Genomic DNA, 24,514 nt, shown 5'->3' with positions numbered 1-24,514 from the left:
AAAAGGGAAATGGAAAGTGGTTCAACAAGCAACAAAATGAAAGGCATGTAGGTTCGAGGATGGTTCCTGTTTTGGTCAGTTCAAAAATAGCCCCGCTCCTTGGATGGCTAGATATGCCTATGGCTTGATCTTCTTAGCTTACAATTTGCTGGCTTGGGCGGTTCGAGATTTCCGCCCCAATGCGTTCCCGGAAATGGAAAGACAATTCAATTATTGCTTTGTCTCAACATTGAATTGCCAAAATGATGGGTACTTACATAACATGTTCACAATGTAGTCGCCGGATTGAAGAACTGCGAAGGCGACCGCGGGTGTTTAGACGCCGAAGGCATCCTTCAAGTAAGCTTAGGATGTTTTGTATCCTTATATCATATTTACTGGTACTCAAGTCTTGTACTTCAAGTCTTTACCATATTTATGAATCTTAAGTTCAATTTTGTTAATAGACATCGATGCTATTAACGTGTTATCCGGTTGCTCGTTTTAATAGATTGGACAGTGGTGTGCTTGTTATCCTACTCTTCAACAAGCTGTCGATTGGTTTCGATGAAGTTGCGCCATTTCCTGCCAGCAATGCTTCATGGACAAAAAAATTGCAATAACTAGAATTTTTAACAAGAAAACATATTGATTAAAAAAAAAGACCGAAGCAGACGTTAACCTCTTTCATAAACTCCAACAGAGAGAGGGGATATGAGTATTGAAATTAACCGTTTGCCCTAAGAGAAGCATAATTAAACAATGACATGTATAGTATATGTACGGGGACAATCTATCTTGGACTGCTTAAACTATCACAGTCAAAAGCTGGTTAGGCGCCCCAGTTTGATTTATGCAGCTGTGATAACTTACTGCCTGGCTATACTAGAGCCAGCCAGCTCGGCCAGCTGCAAGCCTACGTCAAATTATCCTACATACACATCGATAAATTAACTAACCATAAACCTCAACATTTTTGCCATCACTTATCCTCACTGAGTCAAAGTCAAAGCCGCCCAACCCCCCCCCCCCACCGTACCCATCATCTTCCCCATCTCCACCGCAATTTCACTACCCAGAACCTACACCATCTCATAACTACCGAGGCCCCCAACCGCCCACCATCAAGATCACTCTCCGCCCCTCTCTAAACCATAGCCACCTCCTTCACCAACACTGCTCAATCATCATTTCACAACCATTACAGCAGAAAAAATCAGCAGAAAAGAAAAAGAGGAAGAGAGAACATATTTGAGAGGTTATATCTTAGGGAAGGGAAGCTTCCCCTGATATCCCGTGTCGATCTGACGGCGGAGGCGGTAGATCGGGGCAAGAGAAAGTCGAAGTCGATTTGATGTTTTAATGGCTTTCAAGTGGGTTCTGAAAAGATATGGCGCGGTGGATTAAAAGAAAGAGGAAAGGCAGATCGTTTGGTGGCTTTTCCGATTGGTGGCGGCGCAGGATTGCGGCGGCTAGGGTTGAGAAAGAGAGGAGAAGAAGAAAAGAGGAATAGAGGAAAAGAGAAAAGAAAATAAAATAAAGGTAATGGCGCGGAAGAGGAAGAAATAAGGGAAAAAGTTAAAAGAAAAAAGCGTGGAAAAATGGGAAAGAAAAATATAAAGGTATATTAAATTGGTGGGGCCACAAAGCATCGAACGGGAAAGGAAAAAAAAAAAGAAATGGAATTACTACATTAGCCCTTCAACTATTTTTGAGATAAATTGCAATTTTAGTCCTTGTAGTTTTGTGTTTTTCATCAAACCATAGCTATCCTCACTCCTAGCTCACATTCTAAGACTGTATTTTAACTCTAATCTAAGTCCCTAGGCAAAGATAATTATGGGAGAACTTCACCACCCAGGCTTCAAGAGGACCCTTACAACATGAAGGACACGGAAGCGAATGAGCCTATTAATGGCCCTCTAGGAATGCCTCCACATCATACATAATGCACCACCCTGATGGCAAACAAAACATGAGAGGCAATAGAGTTACCAACGCCTCCTTGCTCAATGATACTAATCACGAAAAATCCAACATAAGGTAAGAAAATGAAAGGGGAGTATACGCCACGTTTAGTAATTATACTACACTCAATGCTTGGCACAAGCAAATGTTGAACGAAGTATGGTGCAGTGATATTTTAGGACCTTTCCCACCAACTATGAGATTGACCCCTTAAAAAAGGCAAATTGAGTATAAAAAATGGAAGACAACTTGTACTTAAAGGATGCCATCGAGAAGGCCATTTGACAAGTACATCATGCGAGCAAAAATGGGTACAAAGTTGTTAGATGATCACTTTTAGATTGAAGAATTACGTATAAATTTCGATGCTTGATAGATAATATCGGTCTTTATCTGTTGATACACAATATCAACGAAGGTCAAGATGGAAAGGGAAATAGCGTTCTGGTTCGAAAAATAGAATTGACCCTCCAAATAGAGTGTTTGAGATTATTTGTATTCTGGGTCTGACCATCGAATCGAATCTCGAGTTAGATTCTGAATCTGGTTATCAAATATTTTATTATAATTATATAACATTACCATTGGATGGCTCAAATTCTTTAGATCAAATCCAACAATTGTGAATGACTATCACTGATATTTTAGATAATAGGTCGTCATAAATGTCATTTATACTTGTACCTAATATTTTGGTTCACTAGACCAGCTATTCGACACAATGGCTATTACACTTTTATTTTGCCTTTACCCGTTGTGGGGATTCAACACCCACCTCAAGAATAGATCCAAGGGCGGATTTAGAGGGCTGGCAGGTAAAGGTAAAATTTTTTTAAAAATTTTAAATTAAGAAAAAATTATACTTTAGCCCCCTAAAATTATAAAAATTTGATTTAATCCCTTAAAAATTATAAAAATATAGACTATAAAAAATTAAAATTTCATTCGGCCCCCCTAAAAATTTGATCTAGCTTCGCCCCTGAATAGATCATTGCTTACCTCATTGATTTTTTTTGTTTTTTTACTTTTTAACCCTTAAATATTTTAAACAAATCTCACTATTTTTTGACTCCCCCATGCCATGTATGAAGCAATACAACAAAAACCTAACCAAAAAGAAAGAAGAAAATAGGATAAAGAAAACAAGGTTTTCTAGAGAGAGAAAAGAAGTCTTAGGGTTTTGGGCTTCAAACCTAGCAATGAGGAAGATGTTGAAAAATTTGGACATCACATATATAATAAGGATAATTACATGTTATTATTTACTATCATGATAGTTTAGCCCAAATTAAAAGTGATCTAATTTGGCTAGAATTTTATTGGGCTTTTAATTATTAAATAAAGTACGGGTCAAATATGTGTAGATACTCTTCTAATCAAATTCTAATTAATGATGGGCTAATTAGAATTTGATTAGAACTAATATGCTAAGGTTATAAATATTAGGGTTATGGTCCCCAAATTATACACAAGATATCTTTTCTAATATCCCATCATTAGGAAAGAGAGAGCAGATATTCTCTGAATTTCTTGTGTGCTAATTTGGAAGATCAAATCCCCAAATCCCAGAAAGTTTCAAGGAATCCATGGATTCAGGTACGCTTCCGCATCTAGTTTTGTTCTTGATTTATTCTTAATGATTTGACATGACAGATCCTGGTTTATTAAGTTATATTGTAGATTTATTTTATAAATTCTAACAAGTGGTATCAGAGCCTTGTCATATCGAATCATTGAGAATTGATTCAGGTTCTTCATTTGAATAAGTGATTCATGAAATTTTATAGATTTTATATTTTAATTATATATTATGTTGAATCTTTAAGATTCTGATAAATTTTTGGATTTTGATTCTTTAAATAAAGTTTTATGATTTTATAAATATAATCTAGTTTAATATTTGCATATGCTATTCGAAATATGAATGTTCATTTATTTATTTGATAAAAATTGATTTGTGAGATTGCTTTATCTTCTTTTCACACAATTATTTTATAATTTTTGATTAAAGTCATTATTAATTTAAAATTACGACTAACAACTTTTTACAATTGAAGAATTTCAATTGAGTTGTATAATTAGTTTTAAAAGTTAATTCACTTGATAATCGAATAAATGAATGTTGGTAAGATATATTTTTTCGCACTATTTATTTTAAATTTTCTGTTTGTAATTGAACATATATGGAATCATCATCCTTTATCTTTATTTATGATGAATTATATTCACCATTGAATTCAATTCATATATACGAATGATTACTTTTGGTTTCTTTTATAATTATTTTATGTAAGTTTTAGTCTTTATGGAATCGACTAAAATTAAAATATTTGGGATTATTTTAAATATGGTGGCTATGAATTTTCATATGTAGTTGCCCATATAAAGACTTTTATATAATTTGGGATTCTTCTTATAATTTGTGGTTATGGATTTTTTTTAAGTATTTGTGCATATAAAGAAGTTTTATGATAATGTTTTTAGTCATGAATATAAATTTGAGTTTACATAAAATATGTAAGGCAAGCCATATTATTTTTATATTTGTGTGTGTATATATATTATATGCATATCAATGATTTTGAAGATTAATGCATGATTATAGTTTGTGTGAACAGCGTTTAACCATTATTCAATAATATATCTTTTATAGTTTAATTGGTGAAATTAAGTTTTGATGGATATCATTGAAGTTAATTTTTTATTTTTATTTTGTTATGGTTATATATTCAATTTTATGGGTGCTTTGGTGCAAATTCATGTCAACTATATACATATTTAAATATTTTGGTTTTAAATTTGGTTATATAATCTTAAGATCTGCATCTTATGATTCCAAATATTTGGTTAAATTATGATGATATGGTTTATTGTATGAATTGTGGGATATGCCAACTATTATGATTTTGTTTTTTGAGATTTATTGGCTTGAAAATATTTTTAAGTATTTATGTGAATATCTGTTTAATTTTAAATACAACTTTGGATTTACATGGTAAATTTAGGGTAAGTTTTTCTATTTGATTATGAATACATGTATATGCGTGAATTGTTTTGGTGTTTTCATCCATGCCAAAATTATGAATACATGTGCTTGTTAATTATTTGGCTTTGAACCACTACATTATTTCTGTTTGATTTTGATATATGATTTTGGAACAAAAAAAAAAAAGGAGGAAGTAGTCAAAAAAAAGAATTAAGGTTTTCGGTTTTTTTTTATTACATTATTAAGACAAACTTATTTTGGGTTATTTCAGAGTCTATAAAGCAATCAAAAAAAATAGTTTTGACATTTGACTATTGGGAAAATTTAAATTTGAATATTGGTATGTTTATATATATTTTAAAATAACTTAATTGAAGCAAAAAGTCACCAAAGTGATGATTTTTTTTGTATAAATTATTTTGTTTTAAAATATAAAAGTTTGTGTGCATGTAACTTAAGTTATGTTAATTGGCCCAAGTGAAGGTTAATAATATTACATGTGCAACTATGGTGATAAACATGTGACAGTTATTCAGTTTTACATGTGAGTAATAAATTGGCCCAAAGGAAGATTTATTATTCGACATGCTCTTATTGTCAATATTTGATTACTACACCAAGATATCACTTACAAATTAATATTTTGTCCAAAGATGAAATATTAATGGAGTGTCTGATATCTTAAGATGATGTTTACCTTTATTCAAATTATTTTGGTTTAAATTTGAAATCTTATGTGAAGTTGTTTATGGTTTATGATTTATTCAACTATTATTATATTTGCCAACATCATTGTATGTTGTTTTGGGATAAATATATATATATATATATATATATATATATGTATATGTATATATATATATATATATAAATATTTATTATTATCTTTTAATTTGATTGAAAGATGAAATTAAGGTAAATATTTTGAAACAAATAAATTCAGATTTTGGCTTTTAATTAAGGATGTCTAATATTTTAAATAAATTAGTTAAAACAAAATGCCGCCAAAGTGACATCTTTTGTGTAGATTAGTTTATTTGAAATATTAAGATGATTATATGTTTTTGTGATTCATGCGTTTATTAATTTACCCAAAGGTAAGTTAATATTTGGCAGAATTACAACGACATCTGTGGTGATAAATGTGTGACAATTATAAGGTATTTTATGTGAGCAATAAGTTAGTCCAAAGATTAATTCATTGTTTGACATAGTTTATTGTCAATGTTTGATTGCTACAACAAGAGTACCGCTTACTGTTAATATTACTGTCCAAAAACTTGATATTAATGTTGTGTTTGGTATCTTGAGATGGGATTAGCCATTATCTGAATTTATTGTTTACTATGAATATTGATGTGAGCTTATTTTTATTTATTTTATTTTTTGTTCTATATTCAGCTAATTCATATTCTACTGCCACAATATCTGCTAATATAAATTTTATACCCATACTTAATGGGGCTAATTTCAATGAATGGAAAAAGCACCCCTTATGTTAAAAGGGATTTTGAGAGGTGGAATCGTTTAAATTGCATGAGTCTAATGATCATGAAGCACAACATTTTAGAAGCCTTTAAGGACACAGAATCTGAAAAGATTACTCAGGCCAAGGTTTCCTTGATGAAATTGAGAAACGTTTTGCTAAAAAGAACGATAAGGTTGAAATGACATCACTTATGACTTCTTTGATGTCTGTAAAGTTAAGGGTTAAGGAAATTCTGAGCAAACTAAGGGCTATGAATTTTATGATCCCACAATTAGGAATATTTTTCAGACAAGAATTGCAACATTCTTTGAGGATGTTGAGTTTGGGGGGAGAAATAAGGTTAGAAACATTGCTTTTGAGGAGGAATTAGATTCTAACTCAGTTCCTACGATCACTTTTGATGATGTTTAGACTCTCATACCTATCATTGATTAAGAAGTGAATCTAGAACCTCAATAAGACAATGTTAAACAACTCCCTATTCAAGATGAGGTAATTTTTCCAGAAGAACAAACTCAACAATCTCAAGAATGAATGTCATTAAAAGGGTCCACTAGAGAAAGGGTTATAATGGCTTTAGTGGAATATTTTGACTTTAAGCTACATCAGATGAATATTAAGTTAATGGTTTCTCAATGGTAACATCGATCATACATTTATATGGTGCAATTAGAAAACTTTGTCTCTGATGATACAAAAGTAATGATTTACAAATTAAAGAACTTCATCTATGGGCTTAAGTAGACTTCTCGTCAATAATTTTACAAAATTTACCAAATGATTATCTCATTCGGTTTAGAGATGAATTTTGTCGATAATCGTTTATACCATAAGTTTAGTGGGAGTAAAGTTTTATATTTGGTTTTATATGTTAAAGTTTTATATTTGGTTTTATATGTTAATGACATACTGCTTGTCAATAATAAGTATAGCCTCAATTAATGCCCTAAGAATGATATTAAGATTACAAAAATGCATTAGATTTTTTACATTTTAGCAGTGGAAAGTCTAATGTATGTTCAGGTTTGTATACATTGGAATCTTGTATACACTATTGGGATGTTAAGCAGATATTTTAAGCAACCCTGGTTTGGACCATTGGATAGCATCCAAGAGGGTTATAAGGTATTTTCAAAGAACAAAAAATTACATGCTCACATATTGGAGGTCTAATCAGTTTGAGATCATCAGGTATATAGACTTCGATTTTGATGGACTATGGATACAAGATTTTGTCACTAAGGTGCAAATTGTGAAAACAAATTGCAGTCTTTTATTCCAATAGCAACAGGACACATTAAAGTCAAAACACATAGACTTTAAGTTCCTGGTTGTTAAAGTAAAAGTTCAGAGTGGTTATGTGCTTATAAAGCATATTAGGACAAACTCCATGATTGCGGATCCGCTTACTAAGGAACTACACCTAAGATTTTATAAGAGCACATTGCTCATATGGGTGTAATGTCATTTAAAGGATATTTGGTTTTAGTGGGAGTTTGTATTTTTAAATGCTTTTATGTTATAGACACATTTTCAGTTATTTCAGTTTAAAGATAATAAGTTTATTTTCTACAGAAATAAAGTTTATTTGGTTTATTCACACTCTGATTTTGGTAAGATTTGATCTCACTAAGCAGGACCAGTTGGAAATAGACATGTTTGGATCATATTGCATGTAATTTCCATGCTACACATCCATACTTGATCTATATCATTTGGTTGTGTTAATATATGTGATCATGGATGGATTTAAGTTACGATATTTTTAATAAAAGTCGCCTTGGTTCTATGTTAACATAATTAATGGACGAGATTGTACGGAATGTCTTTTGGATATGATAGTAAAATTTTGAGCTCATAAGGTTATATAATGACATGTAATTATAAAGTAATTAGTATATATATGTGGTCCAAGTGGGAGATTGTTGGAAAATTTGGACATCACATATATAATAAGGATAATTACATGTTATTATTTACTATCATGATAGTTTAGCCCAAATTAAAAGTGATCTAATTTGGCTAGAATTTTATTGGGCTTTTAATTATTAAATAAAGTACGGGTCAAATATGTGTAGATATTCTTCTAATCAAATTCTAATTAATGATGGGCTAATTAGAATTTGATTAGAACTAATATGCTAAGATTATAAATATTAGGGTTATGGTCCACAAATTATACACAATATATCTTTTCTAATATCCCATCATTAGAAAAGAGAGAGCAGATATTCTCTGAATTTCTTGTGTGCTAATTTGGAAGATCAAATCCCTAAGTCCCAGAAAGTTTCAAGGAATCTATGGATTCAGGTACGCTTCTGCATTTAGTTTTGTTCTTGATTTATTCTTAATGATTTGACATGACAGATCCTGGTTTATTAAGTTATATTGTAGATTTATTTTATAAATTCTAACAGAAGAAAATATAAAGGAGAAGAACATATCTTGCAATGGTCACCCTTGAAGCGACTAAAGATGGCAAAACAGATTTAAAGACTATTCTAAGCTAATTGTCGGCCATGGCGGTTGCGAGGCTAGCCAAATTTTGGGTTTAATAGTGATTTCTAGAAACAATGTTGCTAGAAAGAAATTACGTGAGAGAGCGAAAGAAAAAGTGAGAAAGTCTATATAATAACTTTTTAAAGTTAATCATAATTAATTTAATTAAATATGTAATAATATCAATAAATATTATTTATTTCATTCAAAAATGATAATGCTATTTTACATAAAAATATTATATTTATTATAATTATAAAATTAAAAATTATAATTATTTTATTGATAAATATAAAGTTTTAAAGTTTTATAAGATATTAATAATATAAATAATTCCACCAAAAATTAATGTAATTAAAACATTAATTTTAAGCTAAGGGTAAAAGTGTCAATTTCAGTATATTTCTTGCCTGTTTTACAATATTATTTTTCTGATTAAATAATATGCCGATTCTATTCAACCCAACCAAACTAATGTTATACTCATTTTATTTTATTGTAAATCTATTCTATTCTATTATCACATAATAGTATTTCATTATAATTTTATTCCATTTCATAGTATCAAATGTACGGATTGTATTTTAACAAGAAATATTAATATTTAAAAAATGAATTAGACTTAAATTTCAATAATCAAAGCCCTAACTCGTCTTGGATTGGTCTATTTTCTAATTGGGTAATAAATTATTTTATTTTATTTTATATATTGAGTTATTTATATTAAAACTTAATAACAAATATCTATAAACTATTATGTAAATATTAAAAAGTGTGAGGTTGTTTATTTTAAAATTTTAATAAAAGGAAAAACATATTAAATTATTAAATATAAATTTAAAAAATTGTAAAAGAATTTAAAAATATGATGAAGAAACTTAAAAGGATTTAGCTCAATCATTTACAAATATAAATAAGATTAGATAAAAGTTGACATTTATATTTTAGACTGAACTATCGCTTTAATAAGCACAAATTATACTAATGGGACATTTAATTCACAAAATGTAATATTACATCTAATAATAGGATTACCAAAATGTAAGATTACTTTCTACGTTATCGGCTATGCTACATTACCCTACTTGGTTTAGTTGATTAGAATGTAAGATTTTGTTATTTGATTGACTTAAATGTAAAATTACCTAAAAGCACATTTTACTAAATTATTCTCATAGAAGTTTTGTTATTGTTGCATAAAAGCTAAATCTTATAGTATTTTATTTTATTGATAAATGAATGTATTACTCTAGTTAACTAGTGTAATATCTCTCTTTTCAAATAAATAAGCTGAAATCAAGGAGGAGCTATAAGTTAGAGATTTTCTTTTAATTAAAATGATAATAAAAAGAAAATAAAGCATTGTTATTATTAAATGTTTTATTTGTTATGGTCCAAAATGATAAAATAAATAATAAAATTATTATAAAAAATAAAATTTAAAATATAATATAATATACCAAATGTTGATTTGGCTCAATTTATAATAATAAATCAACATAGTTAAGATGTGACTTGAAAAATATATTAAAGAATCGAAACATCTCATTCACTAATAATAATAATTATTATTATTATCATTTATCAATTACAATATTATTTTAGTTTAGTTTAAATTAAATAGATCAAAATCATGATTATAAAAAATTCACATTAACAAGGCATTATAAACCTAAAATTACCAAATAAAGTACTAGCACTTAGCAACTTAATGTCTTCTATATCCAATTCCAAACATTGGGACGTGATTTTCGAATATAAAATTATTCTAAATAATTTGGTCATGAATGTTGTGCAGGTCGGGCAACAAGATGGGAGTGTCTTAGTAGCAGCCCATGTAAGAAAGAAACTTTTTTATACATTCACAAGTTACATTGCAAAGGTAAAACGGCCTCGTTTCGTGAACACTTAGTCTCCCAACTCCGGTAAAAATACCTTTTTAGTTGGTCTTTCTCAAAAAATTTAGAGCAATTTAATCTTTGTCATTTTTTAAAGTGAGCAACTAAAGATAATTTATCACGAGGTTAATGTTTTTCATTATTTTATATAATTTTAATTAATATAATAATAAATTAAATCCTCAAAGTTTATATATTTTATTAATTTGATTTTGATTTAATAAATTTAACAAGCAATATTTGTGTAATCAGTAAAAATCAAGATTAAATTTATTAAATTTTTTAAAACTAAGGTCAAATTGATAAAATATATAAATATTAAAGGTTAAATTTATTATTATATCAATTAAAATTATGTATAATTAATGTAAATCATTAACTTCATAATAATTATCGTTAATTACTTACTTTTAATATTAATAAAAATAAATTACTTCGATTTTATTAGAGGGATAAATTTGTTCAAATATTAAAATTGAAAATACAGAAGGTTTTTTACTCCCAGCTCCACACTACATAATTTATGCGCTTCTCTCCGTTCACAAACAACTGACTAGCAAGCCCTAGCTACTAGCTAGCCCTTGCATTTATTTTGTCACTCATTTCCCAATTTCCCGCCTTTTACTTGAGTATCTTCCCTCCACAGTCCATCTCCATGGCCGACAAGAAGAAGCGCCGCCGTGCCGACTCTGACTCCGATTCAGCATCCCAGCCTTTCAAGAACCTTCTCAAATCGGATGCCCAGATCCTCCAAATCCTCAAATCCGTCACTTCCTCTTCCTCTTCTTCCACTTCCAAACCCTTAACCCTAGCCGACCTGGCCCTCTCCTCCACCTGCCGGGAAGTGTCCGACCTCTCACTCTCCTCCGTCCAATCCACTATCGAATCCCTCGTTCTCCAGCTCACCCACCAAATCCTCTCCGGCCAAGGCTTCTCCTTCACCGTCCCTTCCCGTTCTTCCTCCAACCAACTCTACGTCCCCGAACTTGACCGCATCGTCTTAAAAGACAAATCCACCGTCCGCCCTTTCTCCCACATCTCCTCTGTACGCAAAACCACTATAACCGCCAAGATCCTCTCTTTAGTCCACCAACTCTGTCTCAAAAATATTCACGTCACCAAGCGTGACCTTTTCTACACAGACGTTAAGCTCTTCCAAGACCAGGTTCAATCCGACGCTGTTCTGGACGACGTTTCCTGTATACTTGGCTGCACTCGGTCCAGTCTCAACGTAATCGCTGCGGAAAAAGGAGTGGTCGTTGGGAGACTTATTTTTAGTGACAACGGAGATATGATCGATTGTACTAAAATGGGAATGGGAGGAAAAGCAATTCCTCCTAACATTGATCGAGTCGGAGATATGCAGAGCGATGCATTGTTTATTCTGTTGGTAGAAAAAGATGCAGCTTATATTAGATTAGCTGAAGATCGGTTTTACAATCGGTTTCCTTGTATAATTGTTACTGCAAAAGGGCAGCCGGATGTGGCTACAAGGTTGTTTTTGAAGAAAATGAAGATGGAGTTGAAGCTTCCAGTGTTGGCACTGGTTGATAGTGATCCGTATGGATTGAAAATTTTGTCTGTGTACGGGTGTGGATCGAAAAACATGTCTTATGACAGTGCAAATTTGACTACCCCGGATATCAAGTGGTTGGGGATAAGGCCAAGTGATTTGGATAAGTATAAGATACCGGAGCAATGTAGGTTGCCAATGACAGAACAGGATATTAAGACTGGGAAAGATTTATTGGAGGAAGATTTTGTGAAGAAGAACCCTGGGTGGGTTGAGGAGTTGAATTTGATGGTGAAGACTAAGCAGAAGGCGGAGATTCAGGCATTGAGTTCGTTTGGGTTTCAATACTTGTCTGAGGTTTATTTGCCATTGAAGTTGCAGCAGCAGGATTGGCTTTGAGCAGTAGAGGTAAGAACTCAGAATGTGGAATTTGTTGTTTAAGGTTTATGTATGAGAACTTGGAAATTTGTTCAATTTTCACTTTTCTTAAATATAGTAATAGTTGGATTTCATGTGTTGTTATTTTACTTCTAATTATTCGTTGATTGGTATGGGTTGGTAGCTTTCACAATTTCTATATGCAGGAAATTTGAAAAAAATCATATGCATTTGAAAGCCTAAAATAATTCACATTTAGGTTTAGGACTGTAGGTTACAACAGCAGCAAGTCTCAATGTCCTCTTTGATACAACTTTGTTTTGTTTCTCGATTATCTTTCTCAAGACGACAATTGTTCATAATATAGAAAATGCTTAGGAGAGGAAGAGAATATACAACGGAACTAATACATGAGAAATAGAGTAGTCAGTAGGTACAAATGAAATGACCTCCATTTTGTTTCATCACATTCGAGTTAAATATGGTCAGTACAACTATACAGTTGACCTCATCTTTAATCTTGACACTCCTGCAGTTCACTCTCTTATTCTCTTTTATATCTATATTTAAATATTTATTACTATATAAAAAACAATGCACAAAATTGAGTTTTATATATAGACAGCTCACCTTCTGATAACATCTGTCCTTTTTTGGAGCCATTGGTTCAAAGATTTCCTCAGAACCTTTAACCTTTGCAGAATCACAGGTCTCCTGGTAGAAGATAACGGCTTTGATGATAAACTGCTCTTTCCAGCTTTTTCCAATAAAACTGTATTTGCACCAGGAGTCTGCAAATCTACCCATCCGTCCTTTTTAACTTGAGGTTCAACCAAGAGTACCTCAAGCCCCAATTCATCCTGCAGAAGTTTCATTGCTGCATCTTTCACCCCAGATATTACATTGGCTGCTTCCTCACGCTTTTCACTGACTCCTAAGATTATCAACATATCATCTCTTACTGAATGTCCTGCAATTGAATTTAGTGAGAAGCATCAAAATATGACTTTGAAATACACTACTTAATCGTGTATTTAGCTTTACGTGAATCAACCATCACAAAGTTCAAAATGTCAGATGCATTCATATATGCAGTGTTAATCTGCCTGATTGAAAAGGTAAACATATTGTAACCATTGGTTATAGCATTTAAGTGAAAATATTTTCTACCTTGGACGTAGTTCTCTTTGATCATTCGTAAAACAGCAAGGACAACTATCCGAGCTTCAACCTGTCCATAGTTATTACACAAACTCTCATGAGAGATCAGATCAGTTATCAGTAAAATACAAAATCATGAAAACGATTACCTTCAAGATTCAAGTTCTCTAAAATATTTAAGATGGCTTAGGGCAAAAAAACAACTATTTAAGATGACTATTGATTCAATCAAGCAGATTTATCTTTATTATACCTTAAGAACCTTTTTAGCGAGGTATGCAAGTAGTGTCAATCTAGTTCCTAAACTTGACATCGCCAGTAGTCAACCAATTACATGGTGACGTGTGGCACCATATTAATGATGTTGTCACTAAAAATCATATTGATTTACACAGTTGGCATCTACTTGAAACATCATGGAAAAGGCCTGACAAAAAAATAATTCCAAAAGAAAAACAAAAAGCAAAAAGAACTTTTCGTTTGGGCTTCATTTTTTCCTTCAGTTCTTGGGTGTTTGTTTTAAATTAAAAAGAAAAAAAAAATTGGGTGATGGGAGAATGAGAATGAGAATGAGCAGACATGATGGATGTTTTAAAGCACAGAGACATTAAGGTGGAAAACACACATGGCGGAGATGGTTTCTGATAAATTTCAGTCTATTGCTGAATTTAGGTAATGTATGTCACATGTGGATGTCAAATGTGTAGCTCAAGTGGATTTTCAATGACGACACAGAAAATATTATATCACATGTCATTATGTGATTGGTTGAATACTTGAATGTCATGTCATCATCTTCATTTAATGATATTAATCTTATGAACTCGATTCAGTCAAGTGAACTGCAGCTATCACATTGCTCACTTACAAGTAAAAGAACATCCTTAAAGAACTACTTGAAGCATAGGGACCAACTATGATATTAACTCTACCCAGAACATCCACATTTATTATGCTTCAATTTGCATTAGCATTTAGCAGTAATCAATTGTACCTTTGTAAGTCCACGAAGGTCAACTGCTGGGCTTTCTGCCGTGCTCATCTGCAGGTGCACTGCAATCTTTTCAAGCAGTAGACTGTGAGGTCTCTCTAGGTCAGTTCTTTTGCAGGAACTTAACCCTTCTTGTTTCTGGTTATTTTCGTTTATTACACCTTCACACCATTCTTCAATGAGTTCCTTGAGATAAATGTCATTGGATTTGTACCTGCAATGGATACCCCTTAAAGACCGAATCTTATCATTGCTTTGCATAGGGATATTGGTATAGCAGCGATGAATAATGCCATGCCACAGCTTCATCAGAGAAAGGTAAAAGGCCCAATAAAGGAACTTTTTGTTTATTTGATTGAATTAAGGAACAGATGAATCAAGTACCCTATTTTTTGTTATAATTTTGAAATTTTCAAAAACATGCATCTTCACCCAAGCCACAACCTAGACCCATGCCGGTATTATTCTTCATTTCTATTTGGGATACCCAGGTCCACCACCTGCATCTGACATATATTTGAACTTAGTTATGGATATATGACCCTCAAAGATCCTCTAAATATATGGAAAACTTTAAAAAAAATTTGAGAACGCCTGTGTCCAACACACCCATATTTGCTTAACCTAGACCTAGACTAACATTCTAAAAACCCTTCAAACTCCATTATATGATATCAAAAAGTTTAATGAAAATTGACGAAGTCCACAATCCATTAGGTCCAAAGAGAAAATCAACGGCAAGCACCATATAATGATCATGTTGCCTATGAAAGTTCTCAAGGCAATCTGCAATTAAACACCTACACATGCAGATAAGGAATTCAGAGAAAATGCTAAAAATACCCCGCTTTCCGCATTTCCTGATATACAGCAAGGCACTGTTGTACTTCATGCAAGGAACCATATTTGCTACGGGCTCTTAAAAGTGTATTATACGTCACCTGTAAAAAAAGGCGCAAGGTATAATAAATGGATTTACCATAACTGTATTAAAAATAATCAGAAGTGCCTAGTTCCATATTTCTTTATTGAGCATTATAGAAGAATGATTTTAGTGCTTGAAACATAAAAGAAGTTGAGTTTTTTGCTAAAAACCTTCTTTGACAGCCGTTTACAGCTATATACAAGGTGATTTCATATGTTGACACATTGCAGATTCACATTTACGCATTCTTTCAATAATTTCTAAAAATTGAATAACTGATATGCATTGTTACAGATCACTTACCAAATTAGGTTGAACACTATATCTCTTCATTTCTTCAAATAACGAAAAAGCTAACTTCAACCTTTTGCTTTCCACACAAACCTATGATACAAAATAGTATGAAATATCAAAATCCAACAACAACCAATTTGAGATTATGTGATGGGAAAAAGTGCATCTGTGTGTCCAAGGCTGCAATTATAGAATAACCAAGTTTATTACATATTCACCACAGCCCTGTACCTTGATTGCTGTTGTGTATGCAACAACATCCGGTTTAATTCCAGTCACATGCATGGTTTTCAAGATCTGCACTGAAAAGAAAAAAGCCATCATCAGAGAAAGTAAGTAGTTGCATAGAACTTTTTTCAACAGAAAATACTAGACTCAGGCCAATGATAGGCATTGTGAATGAACACGCGGCAACAAAGTTTTGTCTGGATCCTAAGGATACAACCCGAAGCAATAATGTACTAATGTTTGAGAAGCAACATAAAATAGAAGATCAAAATAGGATATACTCCTTTATGAAAGGATACCTAACCTGAATTGCACCTTCAACATTGCCTGAACCTCCACATATATCGATCAAAATCGTCCAGCTTACATGATTAGGTGAAAGGCCAAGAGACTTCATCTCATTCATTAATGCTTTTGCATGATAGTAGTCAGTACCACATGCCTTCATTAAAATATTATATGTTGCTGTAGTAGGTTTGAAAGAAAACTTCTTTACGGAACTTGGATTATGCAAAGTAGTTATGTAGTTTGATGTAGTAGAAACTGAAGATATGCTATTTACTTGTTTTGTACTTAACATACTATCTATATTACCCTCCTGGCTTCCTGTCCAGGAGCGGAAAAGGCGAAAAGCTCGGTCATACTGGCTTGCCTCAACACAAGCATGTAGAAGAACATTGCAGCATTGTGAATTAGGTTCACATCCAGAGAGAATCATCTCTTCAAATAATTGAAATGCCTGCACAACTAGACCCGCATGGGCACATGCATTGATCAATGATGACCATGTAACTGTATTAGGGGTAACCCCAGCTGAGAGCATATCTTCTTTAATTTTCAGTGCCATTTGCCATAACCTTGCATCTGCAAAGATCTAAAAGTTTTATGCATGCATTAGTCAGAGAAGAATATATCATAACAGGTTCATTGAACAGGTTATAGAAATTGAAACTGTTTCTTGGACAGTGCAGGAAGCTATGCTGCTTTGACCCTTCGTTTTCCTTTTAGTACCCGTTTCCAAATACATCGAAAAACTTAGAAAAATTGAAATATCCGTGTCGAACATATACCCATATCCAACAGGTGCATTCGAATCCAAGTAACATAGGCAGCAAGAAGTACCTTAATGATTGTGCAATAAGTAAAGACATCCAACTTTAGCACTTCTGTTGACTCCAGATCCTTTACTTCATTGTATATATCTTGGGCCAAATCAACTCTGTGAGCAAGACAGCACGCCTTTAAAAGGATGTTATACGATGCCATATCTGCTGTGATACCAAGATTCTGAACAAAGAAACACAATTTAATACATGATATTTGCTAATATATATGCAGCATAAAGTTGCATATGCTGTAGTTCTATGGAATGTTTAAATGGGGAAAGTTCATCTCCAGTCTCCGCCACAACTTTGGACACTAGATCATCAGATATACAACAATTAGACATATATCAACACTTTCCATTAAAAATGACTATATCTATATTGTATCTTCAGTAAAACAGTTGGTCAATACATAAGATGAAAAAGAGAAAGATTAACCATAGAAGCAAAGAGAAGGAGATGGGCATACTTGCATGTCCTTGTAAAGATCTAATGTGTATCCCAGATCATGAGCATTGACGTTCATGAGACTGTTGAATACATATATATTTGGAGTGACCCTTTGATTGACTAAGTCCTGGTGCAAAATTCATGCAAAAAGTAAGCCAAATCTCATTGGAATATAAAAATTTAGAAATGTGACAAAACAAGGGATGATTTTGCATGTAAAGGCATCGAGATCTAAACCAAAGCCATGATTATCAAACTCTCCAAACTGCAAGCATATTTAATCAAGCAAGTTACAACCACATTAGCTGCAATAGGAGTTTGGGCAGCAGAGGATGGTTAGAATCTTTTTGTGGGACTTAAGGCAGAAATCACAACCAAATGAAACAGTTGGAAGAAAATTTCATAGAATTTCAGAAGGCAGATGAGAAAATACCTTGTAAATATTTCTAGATTTCATGTAATCACCACAAAGACCACAAGTGTCAATTATTGCACGGTAGAGATACATATTAGGACCACTCAAGTTCTTCTTGGACGCTTCATATGCTGTCAATGCTGATGCCAAATCCCTCTTCTTTCCAAATTCGCATATAATGCTACAGAACAACATATGGGCATGTGGCAGCAGGCAAGAATACCTTAAATGTAAACATTCCAAGAATTAGAATAGGCCAATAAAAAATTGTAAAAAAGTGTTCACCTTTGAATTCATTGAAGCTACAGAGTTTAATAAAATTGAGACCTACAGAGAACAAACAAAAAGGAAGCAAGAACTCATACCTTATTGCCAGGTTTGGGTTTCGTTTATCAACACAGATTTTGACAATGTATGATGGATTCACTAGTTCCTTGATTGTGAATTGAAAATCTGAATCAATAAAACATCTGTCAAGCAATACAAGGAACCTCTAAAACACAAAGTAACTAAACACACACCTAAAATCTTCCAAGCATGAGAAACTCATTGCATACAAGCACTGACATCTAGTACAATTGTTTGTTTGTTTCTAAGGAATTATGATATGATTTACATTTGGGTATTAATGAGAATAAAGCAGCAAATGCTCATTGGTCAAAGGTTACCTCTTAGAGCCTCCAACAAATCAACAGCTTCCTCCACTTCGCCAGAACCCAAAATCCTTTGAAACCCCCTTTTCAACGAATCCAAACCAGACTCATTAACCAACTTCAGAGGAGCAACCCCAAGCTTCTCAACTTTCCTCAACACTTGAACAACACTTTTAACTTTCCCTTCTTGAACACTCGAAGCAATCCCTTTAGAAACAAGCTCAACACTCAACATAGATGCGAAACGCGAAGCATTAACCCCCGAAGCAACGACCATCTCCACCGTCATTGAAAAGTCCTCGAGACGGCCATCCTCCGCCAGCTTCGAAGCGAGGTCGGCGTAGTACTTGAGCGGGGAGTCGCGGAGGGAAGCGTGGTTCCATCGGGCGGTGGAGGAGAGGAGAGGGTAAGGGTGTTGATGAGAGTGGACGGTGGGGATTGAAGGAGAGACAGGATGGCATTGTTTTCTTGAAGGAGAAAGCTTGCGGAAAGAAGAGTTGGTTTTCTTGGTTGAAGAGCGGTGGCGGTGATGGTGGTGGAGATTGGTGGGAGTTGGAGGGCTGGAAATGGAGGAACTGCCAAGGATGACAACAAAATCCTTCATTCTTGGCTAAGGAAGTGAGGTTACAGTTGCGGTGAGTTCACTTGGCTGCTCTTCCATGGATATTTTCTTTGGTATGGATTGAATTTGAAAGGCAGGTATTTTCAATCTTTAGTGAACGTTTATGAGCCAATTGTTTTGTGTTTTAGGGGTGGGTGATGAAATTAAAAATTAGGGTGATGAATTATATCTTTTAACTTAATTTGAAATTTCTAGTTAAATTAAAAAAAAATATTTAATTCTTTGTAACCATTATCACCAACTATAATTAAATTTATTATTAACTTTTAATCTCATAATTTGTTTATTAATATTTTATATACAAGTTTGCTTCTTTAGTTGTTTAGTTGTTTTAACTATTTTTCTTGTCACTAAGTATTTTAAAATTAAAAATATATTAAATACAAAAAATATGAATTTTTAATAAAAGCTATCTTAAATATAAAATGTGAAATTGATATAACATAATATTTTAACACGAATATTTTATTATATCATTAATAATTTAATTTTAGAAATTTATAAAGATTCAATATGATCAAATAATTCAATAATGTAAATAGTATAAAATGTGAAATTTAATTTAATAATATATATTGTAGATATAAATAAAATTATTATTAGGTTTAGGGATTTTTTGGATGACTTTGATTTTTAATTTGGGGGTAAAAGGTGAGAAGTAAAAATTTAGAGAAAAATAAAAAGTTTTGGGAATTTGGGGAGTAAAATTTTGGGGGGAAAGTAAATGGAGGAGTAAAACTTTGGGGGGAAAATAATCAAAAAAATTTGAGAGAAAAATGGTTTAGATAGACGAGAGGTGAGATGAGAGGGGAGTAAAAGTTTTGGAGTAAACTAAAAAGGTTTAGGGATTTGAGATAAAAATGTAAAATATTATAGTTTGGTATTTGTTTATTTGAATTATTTGAGTTCAAAAATTCAACTTGATTTGAACTCAAAATTTGAAAAAAATTGAATTGACTCGAATAAGTCAATTTGTTTAACTCAAAATTTGAAAAAAAAAATCGAGTTGAATCGAGTTTTGCTCACCCTAAATAAAATAACCATCACATTAAAATTAGAAAGAAAAAATTAGTTGTTTGGATTGAAATTTGAAAAAATGGAAAAAAAGTTTAATAATATTTTCAAAACTCAAGAATTTCGGGAAAAAAATATACTTTGTTTCATCTAACGAAAGAGGATTTATCCGGAGATTGCAAACAAGGATTCGCCATTAAGAACCCCCAGAAAGGGGTACTTATACGGATTATCCAAGTGATAGTTATGTTTGTTAAGACTATTCCTCTTTGAGGAGAATCTATTGTGAGTATACTTGCCATAGAGTTAGTTCCTAGGGAACTATCATATAAAAGAAACCGTAAACTCAAATAGTAGCTTAGGCGGATGTGTTACACCTTAAAAGTAAGGTATTGCAAATATGGCTATTACGAGGAAGTAATCCAAACAACTTTTCAACCCAAGTGTAGGGTAAAATAAGATTTAGTCCGCTATAGTGGCATGAGTCCTCATTAGTTAACCTAACTGATGAGATGTCAACAATTCTTTCGGGACTATAGTAAGAAAAAGGAGTTTTCCAAGGACAAATCAGATTTGGAATGTTCGCCAAGAAAGACATAACCAATTGTCCTTAAGATGGAAGTTCAGGATGATTACTTTATAAGTACACAGTGGAAGATAGAATCCATACTGGTTGCCGACCATCAAACCTTGTAATTAAGGATTAAACATAAAAGTTATGAGTAGATGGATATCCTAAACATGGGATAGATGAAAGGAAGAATGTATGTGAAGAAAGGACAGAGTTCGTAATTATAGCGAATCATCTGAGAAACCACCAAAACTAGTCGAATGGCTATAGGATCAACTAGGGGAAGATCGTTTAACAACCTATCTACCATTAGATAAGCCTAGAAAATTAATCGGAGACCGCCATTCCAGATTAAGAGAAATCGTCCTAACACAATTAAAGATTTAAACGTGTTTAGTTTCTTTTCATTTACTACCCTTGCAAGATGGGGTCTATTTTTAAGTAATGTAGTAAAGAATTTCACTAAGTTCTTTTGAACTTACAATATTTTGGCTTATGTTTATAGGATTCATTATGTGAGTAAAAATTTTGTGAAGGGACCAAGCCAGACCGTACTAGATCAAGGATCTTCAATAGTAATGTGTCATGCACATAGAAAGGGCCACCTTAAAAGGCTTTACCTTGGGGCTAGATATATTGTAATTAAATAGATTTTCTTAGAATTTAAATTTTTTTAGGTAGTTAAATTATGTTTGGTTTAAGGTTCTTGTTGTAAGAAATATTTGTAATAAAGTAAAAAAGTCTTTTGACAAATTTTCTGATTAAAGTTCGATGTTAGACAAACTGGTTCAATTGTAACACTTCATACTTAGACTCAACGATTGGTTCGAGTAAGGACGTTACACTTTGAGATAAATTCGTTCTTCGATATGATCCTATTTTATGTCATAGTAACCATTATATCTCCTTTCGTGAAAAGTCAATTACTATCAAATAGTAATTCAATCATTCATCACAAAGACAAACGACCCATAGTGTAATATCCTGAATTAGGGCTTAATCGGAATAGTGGTTTCGTGACCACAAATCCGAGATAGAAATAATAATTTTATAATTATTTTGATGATTATGATATGATTGCATGATTGTGTGGAAATTTCATGATGAAATTCTATGCCTAAAGTGCTTAAATTGAAAGTAGGGACTAAATCGAATAAGTTGCAAAACTTGCATTCTAGAAGTTTTTAGTATGAAATTGTTTTGGAATATTAATGAGGAGGTCTTAAATAGGAATTTGACCAATTTTAAGTTCATGGACAAAATTAGGACATGGAAGGAATTTTTAGAAAGTTTAGTAGTAAGGGTATTTTGGTCATTTAGTTATTAAAATGAATTAAAAACAAAATTAAAAGCCAATTTTTGTCCATCTTCTTCATTAGGCCGAAATTTCAAGGGTTCTCCATAGCTAGGGTTTGTTTCAAGCTTCCAAGCTCCATAGTAAGTGATTCCAAGCCCGCTTTTAATGTTCTTTACGTTTTGGAATCCCAAGAGCTCGATTAAGCTTATGCTAGCAATAATTCAACCTAGGGTTTATATTTGGAAAAATACCCATAGGTGAAATTTGTGTATTTTGATGTTTTATGATAGAATATGAGGTTTTAAATTATGTTAGACAACTTGTGCTACTCGGTTTTGAGTGAAAACGAGTAAAAGGGCTTAATCGGCAAAAATACCTAATAGTCACAAGTATATGTTAGAGTGAGAATTTGATGTTTCCATAGAAGGGAAAAGTGATCAGCATGTTATAAAACATAAGAATAAGGAATAAAGTTTAATTCTTGAGCCTAGGGGCAAAAGTGTAATTATGCAAAAGTTTAGGGGCAAAAGTGTAATTTTTTCAAAGTTTGTATTAAATGCTGTTTTGATGAATGTATGTATTAAATAAGATTAATTTGGTATTATAGATCAAGAAAAACGAGATTCAAGTCGCGATCGAGGAAAAGAAAAGATTGTGGACTAAATTACAAAATCTTTATATTTTGGTACCAAGGTAAGTTCATGTGTAAATGTAGTAACATAATTGTCATTTTAAGCAATTTAATGTTGTTTATATGATATGATGCTGATTATCATCATGAAATATTATGCTTTGTGGTTATTGTTGAATAATATGTAATTATGTGAATTACTTGATGAGTATGAACTATCACCAAATCTGATTTCGATATTCCGTGGAAGACGGCAAAGATGTGTGATCGAGGAAAACGCCCGTTTGAACCTTAGGAATAGATTAGGATACAAGTGACATGTCACTAGGATGGTTGAGCATCCGAACTCGTTGAGTTGAGTCCGAGTTCACTTATGGATGAGAATGTCCGAACTCGTTGAGTTGAGTCCGAGTTCGTGAGATGTAACTAGGCATCCGAACTCATTGAGTTGAGTCCGAGTTCACCTATGGATGCGAACGCCCGAGCTCGTTGAGTTGAGTCCGAGTTCACTTAGGGGCGGGTTACATGATTTCTTGATTACATATGAGGCACTTATGTGCAAATTATCCGTGTATCTGAGTTGTATTCCGATGTGTTCAACGGGTGAAATTTCTAGTGAAATGGAATAACACTTAAGATGCAAGTGACGTTTTGGTAAGTGATGTGAAATGGACACTTTGGACAGGTATGTTCATAACCCTCAGGTTGAAAATAGATACAACAACGATAAGGTGGTAAGATGATGAATGATGTTTAGAAATATGACATATCTTTTGGTGATACCATGCTAAAGTTGTTTGGTATATTTGTATTGTTATGTTACTTGTTATTTACATATGAACTTACTAAGCATTTATGCTTACTCCCTCCTCTTTATTTACTGTAGTTTTGAACAAGCCATTTCGGGAATCGGGACGGGTCAAGGTTCGATCACACTATCCAAAGGACTTTCATTTGGGTAAATGGCTTGTAAAACTTAAGTATGGCATGTATAGCAATATACTTATTTTGTGTAAATAATTTTATGATATGGCCATGTTTGGTTGAGAAAATGTTTGATATTGATAAGTCATGGTGATGGCTAATTTAGATCATGTTTGATATTATGAAAGTTTAATAGGTTATCTAGTTCATAAAAATTCATGGAAAGATGAAACTTGCCTTAAAAGCAGAATATTGCTGCAGCAATGACATGAATTTGAAAATCACTAAAAATAGTATAAATGGAACTAAATGATGAGTAAGTTATGAAATTGAAGCTTAATGAGTCTATTTTCATGTGGATTGAACAAAACAGGCATATAAATTATATTTTATGAGATATTTAAACTTTTGTGAAACAGGGCCAGAGTGATTTTTGGATCCCCTGTTCTGAATTTAAATATTCATAATAAATTTTACAAAAATAATTAGAAGTTGTTCTTTATATTTACAGGTTCTTTATTG

The 24,514-nt window shown here is 32.4% G+C and overlaps 2 protein-coding genes across 2 annotated transcripts; one reads left to right on the top strand and one right to left on the bottom strand.

Moving 5' to 3' along the window:
* The first annotated feature begins 11,301 nt into the window (after positions 1 to 11,301).
* LOC108489169 (DNA topoisomerase 6 subunit A) lies at positions 11,302 to 12,842 on the top strand. The gene has a single exon (XM_017793493.2). It carries the CDS (start codon positions 11,475 to 11,477, stop codon positions 12,729 to 12,731), a length of 1,257 nt encoding a protein of 418 aa, XP_017648982.1. The 5' UTR covers positions 11,302 to 11,474; the 3' UTR covers positions 12,732 to 12,842.
* A 171-nt stretch (positions 12,843 to 13,013) lies between these two features.
* LOC108489168 (pentatricopeptide repeat-containing protein At5g02830, chloroplastic) lies at positions 13,014 to 19,719 on the bottom strand. Its single transcript, XM_017793492.2, has 12 exons — positions 18,949 to 19,719; positions 18,646 to 18,733; positions 18,299 to 18,503; positions 17,885 to 17,992; positions 17,432 to 17,596; positions 16,614 to 17,183; positions 16,313 to 16,378; positions 16,091 to 16,171; positions 15,706 to 15,803; positions 14,866 to 15,076; positions 13,881 to 13,941; positions 13,014 to 13,680 (listed from the first exon to the last, which is right to left on the bottom strand). The coding sequence occupies exons 1-12, from the start codon at positions 19,535 to 19,537 to the stop codon at positions 13,337 to 13,339; spliced, it is 2,586 nt and encodes an 861-aa protein (XP_017648981.2). The 5' UTR covers positions 19,538 to 19,719; the 3' UTR covers positions 13,014 to 13,336.
* Between the last annotated feature and the right edge of the window lie 4,795 nt (positions 19,720 to 24,514).

This window comes from Gossypium arboreum, chromosome 4 (genome assembly GCF_025698485.1).
Source record: "Gossypium arboreum isolate Shixiya-1 chromosome 4, ASM2569848v2, whole genome shotgun sequence".
Taxonomy (NCBI): domain Eukaryota; kingdom Viridiplantae; phylum Streptophyta; class Magnoliopsida; order Malvales; family Malvaceae; genus Gossypium; species Gossypium arboreum.
This window is presented reverse-complemented; position numbering and strand designations above follow the sequence as displayed.